General features: G+C 35.7%; 1 protein-coding gene across 1 annotated transcript; it reads left to right on the forward strand.

Moving 5' to 3' along the window:
• The first annotated feature begins 2376 nt into the window (after positions 1 to 2376).
• LOC139095442 (uncharacterized) lies at positions 2377 to 13602 on the forward strand. Its single transcript, XM_070646793.1, has 5 exons — positions 2377 to 2503; positions 11381 to 11534; positions 11952 to 12089; positions 12599 to 12672; positions 13457 to 13602. The coding sequence occupies exons 1-5, from the start codon at positions 2449 to 2451 to the stop codon at positions 13600 to 13602; spliced, it is 567 nt and encodes a 188-aa protein (XP_070502894.1). The 5' UTR covers positions 2377 to 2448.
• The last annotated feature ends 252 nt before the right edge of the window (positions 13603 to 13854 follow it).

Raw genomic sequence — 13854 nt, forward strand, 5'->3', positions numbered from 1 at the left:
CTAAAATTTCCTACTAGTTGTGTGCTGTCAACACAGAAAACAGAAAAACAAATGACGAAAAAAAGCAAAAAAGGAGATGGAAAAAACTTGAAACATAAACGATTTGGAACTTAATGTGACGATTTGTTAATGAAGCAAGAAAGTGTAAAAAAGTTTTTTTTTTTTTGGATGTATCTTATGGCTAAGTAGTTGTGTGTTTTTATCCAGACTACCCCTCTGCAACAGCAGCTCGAATATTTTTATTTTTCCTACTTCACAATAAGCTTTGTAAACTTTTGCAATAAAAACTCATTAAACCGTATAAAAATGTGAAACTTTTGTTCCTCACTGTGACTTTGTGTATATATGTGTGTACTTAATGCTTCTGGCCCAATACAAATATTTATGCTACACTGACAAATGATATAAAGTTTTTCATATTTATTTTTTTATTTCTGTTTGTCTCTATTATCAGCAACAACAAGCAGCATAATAAATACATAGTGAAGACAATGTGAGATATTGGGAAGCAGATGCGTCTGTTTATGTTGCAAGAATTGTCTTGAAAAAAAAGTGTATAAATAAATTGAAGGAACATTTTTATCATCACATGTGTTGGAAATGACTTTTGAATATGCAATAATTTTCAGTTTTTTGAATGTGAAAATGATGGGGATGGAGGGGAGAGTAGGGGAACTGGCAGGGGTGTAGCTTGAGAACTTATTGATGGAGGGTGGGAAGGGTAGAACGAGCAGAGGGGATGAATGGAATGAATCGCATTAATTTGAGCGGATTTTGTGATTTTATTTCGATAAACATTAGCAAAAATAAAGATTTTTTTGGGAACCAGGGGAAGAAGGGGAGGATTGTTGACACTCAAACCCTCCTTCTACCTCCTCTAAATGAATTTACCCCTTGAGAAGATGAAATGTGGATTTTAAGGTAGCAATGTTACCAATTTCCCAATGAAGTGATGTGATGTGCTCTGGAGAAGAGGTATTGACCACCAAACCCCCTCCTGCCCTTCTGAATACGCCCTTGGAGAAGAGGAAGTGAATTTTAAGACCAAAACTTTGCCAATTTACCAATACAATGATGTGATGCGTTAGAAAACTATGTTCAATTTCCCCAAAAATTCCCCCCAACTTGTTCTCATCGGAAAGCACAGGGGTCGATATTGTCCAAAATTCAGGCCAGCGTATCCTTGCTTCCAGGCCATTTCATTGAAATCTTGTCACCCACTAAAGTCAAGTAAAATAGTCTGTCTGTGTCAAGGTTTCCAACCATTTTGAAGTCTAGTGTTTTCCGGGCTCCATGAATACCCTCCTGACTCGGGTGTTAAAACTCCAAAATTCAAAATATAAATCTCCAAAAATCTTTCAAAAACTTTCCAACTGCTTCATTAAAATCACACAAAAATTGAATAAAATCTCACAAATTTTATTCACAAAATTATGATGTTAACTTACGTTCATCTCAAGATTTAGACATCCTATGCTGAGTAAAAGACAAACAGAGTCGAAGAACAAGACAGAAAAAAAAATCTCAAATTGCAGACAAAAGACAAGTTGTTATTGTCTTCATTTTTAGAATAAATACACATTGAGCAGAACAAACCAAGAGGAAAACATAGAAAATGTTTCTTTTGTATCTACATTGATATTTTATTTGGAAATTGTCTATTTTTTTCGGTATATCTCTTGAATGTCATTCTATTATTTTTTGAAGCGAAATGAAAATACTGCTGGCTTCTGTTGCTACATTAAAATCTATAATAAAAGCGCAAGAAAGCAGAAAAAAGGGATCAAGTTGGAAATTAGGTTGGGGTTTGGGTGACAGAAGCGCTTTTCTGAGTTTAGTCGAATAACCGAGTCAGCTCGAAATCCGAGTATGCTCGACTGCCAAGTCAGGTAGATAACCAAGTCAGCTCGACTAACGAGTCTGCTCGACTACCGAGTCAGCTCGGCTACCGAGTCAGCTCGACTACCGAGTCAGCTCGACTACCGAATCAGCTCGACTAACGAGTCAGCTCGACTACCGAGTCAGCTCGGCTACCGAGTCAGCTCGACTACCGAGTCAGCTCGACAACCGAGTCTGTCGACTACCGAGACTGCTCGACTACCGGGTTAGCTCGTCTACCGAGTCTAGTCTAGTCGACTCACAAAACCCAGACAGACTAAAACAATTCAAATCAATCCATTTTCCTCAAAATACCCCACAAACAGAATCGGAAGCAAAAACTTTCCTTTCTTCTTTTAGTTTTTTATTTCCAGCACACACAGTAGAAAAATATGCTTATCTATATGGATTAATCTCGTTACATTAAACACTGTGGTATTTACTAAATACACACATTTGAGAAAAAAAAAAACACAAAAAACGAATAGAATGTAAATTGTTAAATTTCTTTTCCTTTTCTTCCCTAAAAGACTCTTTCTTTCTTCTGTCCATTTGGTCAATGGAAATCGGATGATGATGAAACGACGATGGACATATCAGATCACAATGATTTTATTATCGCATGGTAAGTATTTAATTACAATGTAAATATGCTCTAGAAATTACTTGAGCTCTTGAAAGTTATTAAATAAATTTTAGCACTCAATTGATGTTGAGTCTCATATGAATCGGTTCATATCCGACTTAATGTCTCGATGTTAGCTAGGACTTCCTTTGTATTGGATGTCTGGTTGGCATGTGGACCGAGAAAGAATTCTTAAGAAAGAAATTTAAGAAGAATTCTTAAAGAATGTGATTAAGTGATGTGAATGGAAATTGAATGTTTAAGTGCTGAAGGAGTCAGTTCCGAGCAGCACAATGAAGGTGGTAGGGTGTCTCTAAGTTGTCAGGTAGCGGCATAACTTGAGAGATGACCTGATGAATCATTTGGATCATTTTAACCATTTTCTCATGTCGCTAGGGTGTCTCTAAGTCCACAGGTATTGACAAGTCTTGAAGGTGCCCTGAGTGGTCATTCAGATGACTTCTCCATGTTTTTAGCGTTCCTCTATATTGTCAGGTACCGGCAAGACCTGGCGATGCCCTAACGGACCATTCTTATCATTTCTCCAAATCGCTAGGTTGCCTCTAAGTCGCCAGGTATGGGCAGGTCTTGAGGGCGTCCTGAGTGACCATTTAGACCATTTCTACAAGTCTCTAGTGTGCCCCAATATCGTCAGGTAACTGCTAGACCAGAGTATGCCCTAACGGACCGTTCTTACCATTTCTCCAGCAACTTAACCCAAGTCAATCAATTTGCGGAACATTTATTGCCAAACAAAGAATCTTGTGCTCTTATAACTTTTTCCAACGCTCATAAAATGGAATTATTAAGTCTTTAAGATAAAAAAAAAAAATAATTTATGTGAACAATGGAAGTTAAGAAAAAAAGAAATGAATGTTCATGATGTTGATGCTTGAGCTTTTTGCATTATTGTTCGTAAATTTTTTATAACTTGAAGCATATTTTTTTTTTACTTTTATTCCTTGTGATGCACGTTACAATTAATTTTTTATGAATTTCGTTGATTGTTTGTCAGTGGATGAAATGTTTATTTTTAATGAAGAGATTCCTAAAGGTCACCTAAAGGTATTTGTGGAATTTACGGAAATAGAATCTTGAATTTTTATGCCCAGTAGCTCAACTTGACCTAATCGCTCTGAATCTCGACTTGACGCTCAGTAGCTCGACTTGAACGCTCAATTGCTCGACTTGAACGCTCAGTCGCTCAACTTGAACGCTCAGTTGCTCGACTTGAACGCTCAGTAGCTCGACTTGAACGCTCAGGAGCTCGATTTGAATGGTCAGTAGCTCGACTTGAACGCTTAGTAGCTCAACTTGAACGCTCAGTATTTCGACTTGAACGCTCAATTGCTCGACTTGAACGCTCAGGAGCTCGATTTGAATGGTCAGTAGCTCGACTTGAACGCTTAGTAGCTCAACTTGAACGCTCAGTAGCTCGACTTGAACGCTCAGTAGCTCGACTTGAATGCTCAATAGCTCGACTTGAACGCTCAGTCGCTCAACTTGAACGCTCAGTTGCTCGACTTGAACGCTCAGTAGCTCGACTTGAACGCTCAGTAGCTCGACTTGAACGCTCAGGAGCTCGATTTGAATGGTCAGTAGCTCGACTTGAACGCTTAGTAGCTCAACTTGAACGCTCAGTGATCTACCTACTCAATTCAAACTCTCAGTAGTACGAGTATCTAGTTCAAGTAGCGCAATTTATGAAATAAGAAGGAGTTTAAGAGTCATAGCACAACCCATGACTAATTGAGCTAATAGAAAACCTCTTAAAATGCAATAACTTCACAAAACTATTCATAATTTCCTATTATCGACATTTGATGATGCTGATAATTGTGTTGAAATAATATATGATGACAATTCTGCGATAATTCTGAAACTTTTCTCCTCATTTCCATATAAATGGTGTTTTATATTACAAAAATTATCGAACTTTAATAAATTGTAGTTCAATCGACATAGTTAATAATAGCAAAGTATCTCATACTTCCCTCATTTCCATGATTATATGTCTGAATTATGGATTTTATTGCCATTTTTAATAACTACCTATTCGAATTAAAATATATATCCTTCTTTTAACTATTTAAATCAGCGGTAGGTAAAAGCGACAATGGTCTAATTGGTTAGGAAGTCGGGAAGCCGATTCAAAGGTCCTGGGTTCAATCCTAGGCAAAGTCTAGTTGAACTTCGGATGCTTTTTCGCTGCTCTAGACACACCAACTCAATTTTATACCCTTGGTCATGCATCATGCAGTGTTTGGCATACCATAACGTCTATTGTGAGCTATGCCGAGTGCGGTTTCGGTCGTCACTTCTTACTAAAGTTTATAATGTACAATAAAAGGTTGCGCACCCCTGATTTAAATTAAAATTAATAAAATTCATAAATATTTATCGATTGAAAATTGCATTAAAGTCAAGAACTCAATTTTTATAGGATTTTCGTCATAGCAACAAAGAAGAAGAACTGATAATGAAATAAAAGATAATTTTTTTGTTTCCCTCCAAAATTTTTATCACATTTTTATGACGCCATTGTGACCATTGTTGAAAGGAATCGACTTCATAAACAGAATGTTGATATATATACATAAAAAAATATAAAAATGATGATTATTTCTTATGCCTCTTGGCCTTGGCGTTTGTTTAAGTAGCCATGAAAAGGCTAAGAGAATGATAGACAAAAAATAATAAGGAATAAGGAAGGGAGGAGGAATAAAAAAAATTATTCATTGATTTATTTTTATGGCTTTTATTTTAGTCACTTTTTAAAAATGGATATATTCATTCTGTTGTTGTTTTGGGTAAGTTTTGGGTCAGGTTTTGAATGATGCTTGAATTTAGAGGGCTATTTCCTCATGCTATGGTTGACTGGAATTCTTGGGAGTCCTGACTTCAGTGGAGGTGCCTCCTCAATGAAGTCTTCCTCAAGCTATGCTAAAAGGCAGTTCTTAAGTGATGCTTCTTCAATCCAGAGTTGGTTGTATGATTTCCTGAAATTTCGGTCCAGAAAGCATAGCTTGTTGGACTTTGGGAGTCCAGACGCTAATATAGACACCTCCAAATTGGATTGCTGTCAATTCTACCACAAAATATGCTTTAGGGTTGTCGATTGATAAATTTTGAGGGTCTTCTTTGAAATTTCCTTTCTGTTGACATCCATTAACCCCTGGATGACCCACGACTAAGAATGGACGGATAATCCAACCTAAGTCGTGCGTGACTCTTGCCTGAAGTCAGATTTCACTAAATCTGTCTACAAACTAGACTTAAGTTTGCCTAAACCAGATTTTTCAATTCACATCACCTCAGGACATCCCCACATGTTGGAGATAATTCCTTTAAATTTAACATTTCAACAAGAATTCCTTCCTCTTATTATTGCACTTGATGCCATTCCTCTTGCCAAATGATAATGAATTTTTCAGGCGATAAAAAGTTTTTTTTCCTTTTAGGGATTGTAAGAAATTCTTACTTTTTAGCCACGATAAAATCTAAAGGAATGTAAATCTTTTCTCCATGGTGAGTGCTGATGTGCGTGAGGAATTTGTGAAGGGGAAAATAGGAAGGAATTTTTTTTTAAGTCGTTTTAAAGTTGTAAAAATTTGAATGGCTTCGGGCATGGGAGGAAAATTCCTTTTTTTGAAGTTTTAATGCCTTAAGCTGCTTTTATGATCAATTTTTGGAATTTTGATTGATAAAAGAGGAGAAGTTAAGATGGTTTAGAAGGAAGCTTCAAATTTAACTTTGAATTTTTTTAAAATTGAAGATTTGAGAATTTGAAAAAATTGAAGTAAATTCCATCGCAAAATTGTTAAGACGTAAATATAGGACTTCAAATAGATTTAAAAAAATAATTAACAAAAAATGAAAAAACTTCTAAACTGTGTCGTATTATTTTACGCATTAATTGCCATGAGAATACCAGAATATGAAGTCAAGGTGGAAAATATATCAAAACATTTAAAATAGCACTCGACTTTATTGAAAAGAATCTGCGTAAATTGTAGTTTCTTGTAGAATGTTAATAACTTTGTCGTATTGTTCGTGCAAAATTCGACAAGATTTGGCTGAATTCGTCCTGAATTGGCCAGTTTCAGATGAATACAACCAGAATCAAATCTAGAAATCTGATCAAATTAGATGGAATTTGACCACTTTCGGTCAAAATCGGAAAGATTCGACTAGATTCAGCGAAATACGACCAGATTCGTTAGAATTCGGTCAGTTTTGATGAAATTCGACCAGATTCTTTAAGATTTGGGCAGATTAGATGATATACGACAAGATTCGGTAGAATTCGGCCAGATTATTTGAAATTCGGCCTGATTCTTAATGATTTAGCAAGATTCGGTGAAATCTGACAGATTTAGTTGAATTTGAATACATTTAGTGAAATTAGACATGATTTTGTCAAATTTGACCAGATTCAGAAATACTGAACCAGTTTTGACACACCTAGTCATCATTAATGCCACCTCAGCCTACTGAAGCACACAGGCTTTCCACCACAGTGTAACCTGCTCCTGAATCATTTACTCTAGACACAAAATTGTAATATAAATGTAGTAAAAAACAAGAAATTCGTTTCCATATTATTCACAATTTTCAATTCCACTTCATCTCTCATTCAATCTTCAATTATCTCTTCTTTAATATTCCACTCGAATAAAATTTCCATAACAAGCAATCGAAAGGAAAGAAAAATTTTCAAAAAACATTGTTTCGTACAGAAATTTTTAGTTGATACGATAAAATCTATTTTTATAAATCAGCAAAGAAGAAGCAAGCAAGCAAGCAAAAGGAATCTGTCTGTTGTAGCTTTAAAGATATTTATTGTTCTCTGGAGAAAAATCTCATCAGAATTAAATTTGTTGAAAAGAAGGGGGAGAGAAATAGAAAGGTAGGAAGCATGAAGCTAAAAAGGAGGAAAATAACGACTTTTATTTGTTTATTTATTTATAGTGTGCTGACTTTAGGCGATGAATTGCAACTGACAAGGAGAATGAATTTGATTTTTTTTTTGATTTTGCAGCTTGGGGAAGCAACTTTTTTGTGCATGGAAATAAAAAGGAAATTTAAGAATCTGATTATTTTTGGATATGTTTATTAGATTCTTTGGATTCTATTAAGTTATTGGTTGATTTTGTGGGTTGCAAGAGTGAAAATAGGAATGTTTTGAGGTAAAACCGAACAGACAATCAGCATGACTCATAAGTATGGTCACAAAATTGAGGATGCTTTGGAATATAAGCTTATTCATCCAATTAGGTAGGATTTAGTCGCAAATTACTCTAGGTATGCCCTTGTTGACTTGCTTCAACTCGAACGATACAAATGAAGAAGGCATCGTCATAAACCTTTTAAGGCTCTGAAAATCTGAATGAATTTTACTAAATCTAATCGAATTTTACCGAATTTTACTGGCCGAATTCTATCGAATCTTGACCAACTTAGAGTCTCACAAGACCAAGTACTAATTTTTCTGTCATTTTTAATGCTGCATTTTAAACCTTTTCCCATACAACACCTACTTTAGTAAGGCTCTGCTGCCTCAAAAATCCAAGAAATTTTTCAAATCAAATTGTTAAAAATCATTTTTTAAATAAATTAGTTTCTAAAAGTCATGTAAGCTAAGCTTATAAATTCCCTGCCAACAAAAGCCAACATTTGATGTTCCTGTCGGATTTGTTAGTCAAGAAACAACGAGGCAGCATAGAACAATAAAAAAGCTATCTCACGCATTTTACACACAAATATTTTTTGCCTATTGTTCAGCACCGAAGCAGCACAGCAATGTAATGTTCAAACTTGAAAGGAATTTAAAGTATTTCCATTTCTTTATCCTCCCCGAAGTCAGGGCAGGTGATGAACTTTTTTTTTTTTTCATTTTACCCACTTTATATTCATTTTGATAGGCAGGAAAAAAATCCCACAAGGAAATGCATGGAAATCCTTCGTACTGATTTTAGACATGTCAAAAAAATATTTTCACTAACTTGATTTTATTACCGTTTTCATGCTAAAGATCTTCTCTTTTTTGACTGTAAAATACCTACATTATAGGTTTATGATGTGTATTATGAGGTATCATATTATAAGAAGATTATTTTTTATTTGTAAGTTACCAAATAAGCATAAATATTTATGACATTTCAATGATATTTTAAATATTTTGATGATGCTGTGTGCTGCTGTGTGCTTTAATGGATGTCGCTATACTTGAAGCTGAGTTACTTCCTTAAGAGCAGGTTAAAGTTAGAGGCTAGAGGTTACGATCAAGTCGTCATGACATGACATGTCGTTATGTTAATCACAACTGGCTACCAGGATTTTATGTCCAGAATAGGCAGGACTCCAATGTGTAGGTGCATTCACTGGATTTTAGACTCTAGGACTTTTTGGAAATATAAAGTTCTGTCAACTCTGCATACATCCATCAAATAAATTATTGATATTTCAAAATTGTGCATTATTTTCCGGATTACTATAAGTGAAGCTATAAAAACATCGATATAAATCATCTAATCTCGTCTTTCCTTACATAAAACTTAAGAATTTTACAATTTTCTTAAGTAGACTCATACAAAGTAACAAGTACTGTATAATACGAATATGTAAGATTCGATATCTGTTAAGAGAAAACAATCAAATTACCAAAAATTTCTAATCTATCCCTAACATGCCAAGAGATCACTTTTAGGTACCATAGTGATATTTTGTTCCATAAAAGCATGCTCTTTGCCTGTTAGAGACATATCATACCCATTTAAACGTCTCCAAATTAGCATCCAAAAAGTTGAAACCCGACAATCTTAGCTGATTTTGAGATCGATTCATGATGATTTGAATGTGCTGACGATAAGCTCGATTACCGTTGATCCAGTGACCGTTGTACACATCGTCTGCTACTTTAAGTGACGCTCTGAAATTTAGAAATTATCAAAAAGCTAGAAACTAGAAAAATAATGATTAAAATTCACTCGCTCAAACGTCCACCGTAAAAGCAATGGTTGATTGCATTCCAGGATGCACCAAAGAACAAGAAAAAGTATCTTGTGAAGAACAGCCATCCGATTCCGGCCTGAAAAATTGAGGATATTTAGAGAAATATGTCCATCTTTGAGTTTATTAATCTGCTTGTCCCTGACAGGCAAACAGGATAGAGCATGCTTATGAGTTTGGGAAAATGAATATGAAAATGGACCAGAGTAGCAGGTTGGGTAGATTATTTAGGATCAAGCTACATCGATAACTTATCCACAACTTACAAATGCCAAAAACGCCAAAGTGCACATCATCCCAATAATTCCAAACAGATCCATAAACAGAATCAATGAAAATGTCTTCTGCAGCTTTTCAGTAACTTCAATCAAATCTTCATGAACAATGACAAGCTTCTTCAAGTCACGAAGTGCCTTCTCCTGACCATCTTTTGGATCTATTTCACTCATCATTTGTCCCATAATACTTAATTCCATAGCAGTTAGTGCCACAAGTTCAGCATAGAGGAAATCAGTCATGCAGATGAATGTTAAACCTGATGAATGAGACAACAAGGCTTCTAAGTTCAGCAATGTATATGGAATTATACGTTTTTGTTCAAATGGCATGTAGAAGCTGAAGATCGGACTGAGTTCAAATTCTTGTGATGTAATCAGCCAGTAAAATTGTGATGACATCGGAATGAAGTTAAAGGAAACGAATCCAAGGACGTAACACACAATTCCAAGTCTGCCTATAGATTGGATAGTCTTCAAATAATCAGATACTTGAAAAGCATGCTGATTCCATCCATCATGAGGATAGTAAGTCTCCAAAGTCTCAATAATTCCAGCAATATTCTCACGATACAAGTAAAAAATCGTGTAGACCTTAACACAGATTACAGTCATGCCAGCCATCGTGCAAATGTTCTCGGCAAAAGTCACCAACTCACCACTATTTCTAAGTCCATTAAAAGTGCTGGTCAGTAACAGAGCCGATAACACCGCCAAACTGAGGATTGCAATGGCAAAGACCAGCTTCTTACGTCTAGTTCCGTTAATTGATGGAGTGATCGGAAAATTGTTGAATCCAAAAAAGTTGAACATTTTTTCGGACCAAAAGAATTCTGAAAATTCGATGATTGGTTGTTCTGGCTTTGGTGAATGGAACTTGGCCTTTACTAAGTTTCTGGTTTTTCTTAGCACTTCCATTTAATTGAGCTTGAATTTTTTGCTGCTAACTTGACCGAAGGACTTGAATTAAATGAATTCATTCTGATATTTCAATCAGCTTGAAGTTGAGGAACGCTGCTTACAAATGAAATGACTATGCAATGCATTAAATTACTGTGTAATTTCGTTCCTTACTAAACACCATGCGTATTATCCTATTTAAACGCAATTGAGTATGTTAAATGCATATGTGCATTATTCAGTGCTCAACAACCTCCAATAAGGTCAATTGACTTCTTTATGAATTTTTAATACTTTCTGTCAGCAACTGCACATCCAATACCTTAAGCCAGGGGTGGGCAACCTTATATTTCTTACAGCACAACTTGATGGCAAGCCTTGAGAGAATCCACAAATGTTATACGGTTTATGGCGTTTTTCCAAACTGTTGGTGGCGTACTAGAGTTCCGTAGCACAAAGGTTGTCCACCACTGACTTAAGCTCAAGTATCTCCTAACAGACAATGAGCATACTCATCTAAATGAGCATACTCAGTCAATATAACTGAGAATGCTCAATCTTGGGCACATACACATGAGCATCATTACAAATTAATGTCGTACACCTTCATCTTCATCAGCTCCTTGTCTGTCCAGCACCAATGACACAATCTTATCTAATAAAGTTTTCTTCTCTTCTCCATCATTTACAGTAATTCCTCTATCAAACTCAGTCCACTTAACAGATGTTCAAATACCAGAATTTGCAGACATACGAGATGCTGTGACATTATCATGCTCGTATCGAATGGGACGCAATAAACTCAACAGTGTCAAATGGTATAAAGATGGTCATGAGTTCTTCAGGTCAGTTCACATTCCACTTTTTATTTATCAATCATGTGACATGATTGTTTGAGATATTTTTTATGGTTGTGCTGGATATTTGATGAATTGTGTTGCAATATAAGCTGATGGATGGATGTGAGGGGTAGATGAGGGTTAAGAGGTTTTACCCCAACCATCAGCTACCCCTTTCCTTAATCATGTCCATCAAAATTCCTAAAAAAAGTTTCAAAATCCTTTAAAATTGAAAAAAATTAATTCAATCTACAAATTCACTCAACATGACCCATGAGAGCTGACTCATGTACATCCATTAATACTTCATAATTTATTAAAATTGTCGTATATCCTAAAAGCTCAAAACTGAACATTTCAACATAAAATGTTGCTCAAAAAAACTTTCTCTACATCGATATATTTTATTTCTCTCATTCCCAGATACAGTCCAATGATGGATCAACAAATATTGAATTGGACAGTTGCTGGCATCACATTGTATAATGAAAATCCATATCGATGCAATAGAACAACATGTAGTGTTAGTTTAGACAATTTAAGTAGCAAAAGCAGTGGCGTGTAAGTGTTCTTGTTTTTATATAGCTTTAATACATTATATCATGTCCGAGAAGCACTGATGGATCTGGTTAGGGTGTCGGTATGGTACGGATAGTGCAAGTCGGTTAGTCGATCTAAAATAGGCACAAGATTGATGTGATTTCGGGATGATACCAAAATTAAACTAGATCCGGCACCAAGTCAGAGACACATCGTCCTGGGTCCAGATTAACTGACTTGTGCTGTTCGGGGTTGTCGCGTTGACAGCAAGCATGATAGTGCCAACGGTCAATGACCATACTCATCTGAATGAAGGTCCACACATGCAATAGCACTCTCCTTGTCTGAATTGGATGACAGCTGATTTCAAACCAATGACAGTGCTGCTCGGTATCCAAATAAGACTCATGACATGACAATTCGAATCGGACGCTGTTCCTTCTGTTAAGCACCATCATTTATTTATCTTTTTCATATCCTATTGCATTGTTTTCGCTTCTCTTTTTTTTGTTGTTGTTAAATTTCAATAGATATCGATGTGAAATATCCGCAGATGCGCCGAGTTTTACAATCAATTATAGTGATCAGAGAATGACTGTTGTTGGTATGTAGAATGTGGAATTTTCTCGTATAAATCAAAATTGCATTTAATTGAATTTGGATTGAAAAATAATGACTTTAAAGTGTTGAGAGGATGTTTTTATCTGGTATTTTTTGAGGTTATGAGGGTAAAGTGATTATACAGAATTGGGGGATTTTGGAGGATTTTGGATGATAAGTCGGTGATAATATGCGATTTTTGACTGTAAATGGATAGATTGTCAACAGAAACTGTGAATTAGCATATATAGACGTAGGTAAAATAATTAGGAATTGCTAGACAAGACAGTAACTGGATATGAGAACAAAGGCGTCGAGGGGCTTTAAGGACCTTTAAAGAAGCTTTAGCCATCCCCGGTTTGGCCATAGACAGTCATTTTTACCAAAAATTAGCCATAGGGACGCAGTTTGAAACATTTTGAGAATGTTTAGGAAATTGGCTGGGTAGGTTGAGAAATCAACCCCCTAAACCCTTCAGCATTCTCAAAATGCACCCTTGCTAAGGCTTGCCGAGGGCTAGTTGATGTTTTATTACATCTGACTACCTTAATTAACGCCACAACTTGTGTCTGCATAGCAGTAAACTGAAATTAACCTAATTCTAGTGAGACTGCATTTACAGAATCCACTCAACCCACCATTCTGTATCAAAAACACTTCCCATCCATATTCAATTATTCCAAATAAACAGCTCTTAATTACAATTATTAAATTTTCAAATCCACACCTTTTCCTTGCATTTATGTTCAATTTTATTTTATACTGAAATTCTTTTTTCCATTTATCAGCACTTCCACGTCATGATCCGATAATACAAGGTATACATACAATTTACAACATAGACGATGTACTTGAAGCAAATTGTACATCAGATGCATCCTATCCGCCGTCTACAATTACATGGGCAATAAACGGTGAACTGGTATGCATTTAATTAAAAAATAATTTCACACTTCTATGGATTGAATCAATAGACAGATGGCGAAGGGAGAATGAGTTTAGAAACGTTGTTGCTCAATTTAAGGAGAAGGATGGAGGATGGGAAGGGAAGTTTTGTAGAAAAATTGAAGGATGATTAGGGGTGAATTGAGTTATGAAGAGGAAGATTTGGAGGAGTTTTGGAGATTCTGACTAACTGCTCATTCATGAGCATGATGAGATGTCGGAGTAGGGTGGAGTCTTAGGT

Source organism: Chironomus tepperi, unplaced genomic scaffold, assembly GCF_022539635.2.
Source record: "Chironomus tepperi strain 1889 unplaced genomic scaffold, CSIRO-AGI_Ctep_v1 contig_364, whole genome shotgun sequence".
Taxonomy (NCBI): Eukaryota; Metazoa; Arthropoda; class Insecta; order Diptera; family Chironomidae; genus Chironomus; species Chironomus tepperi.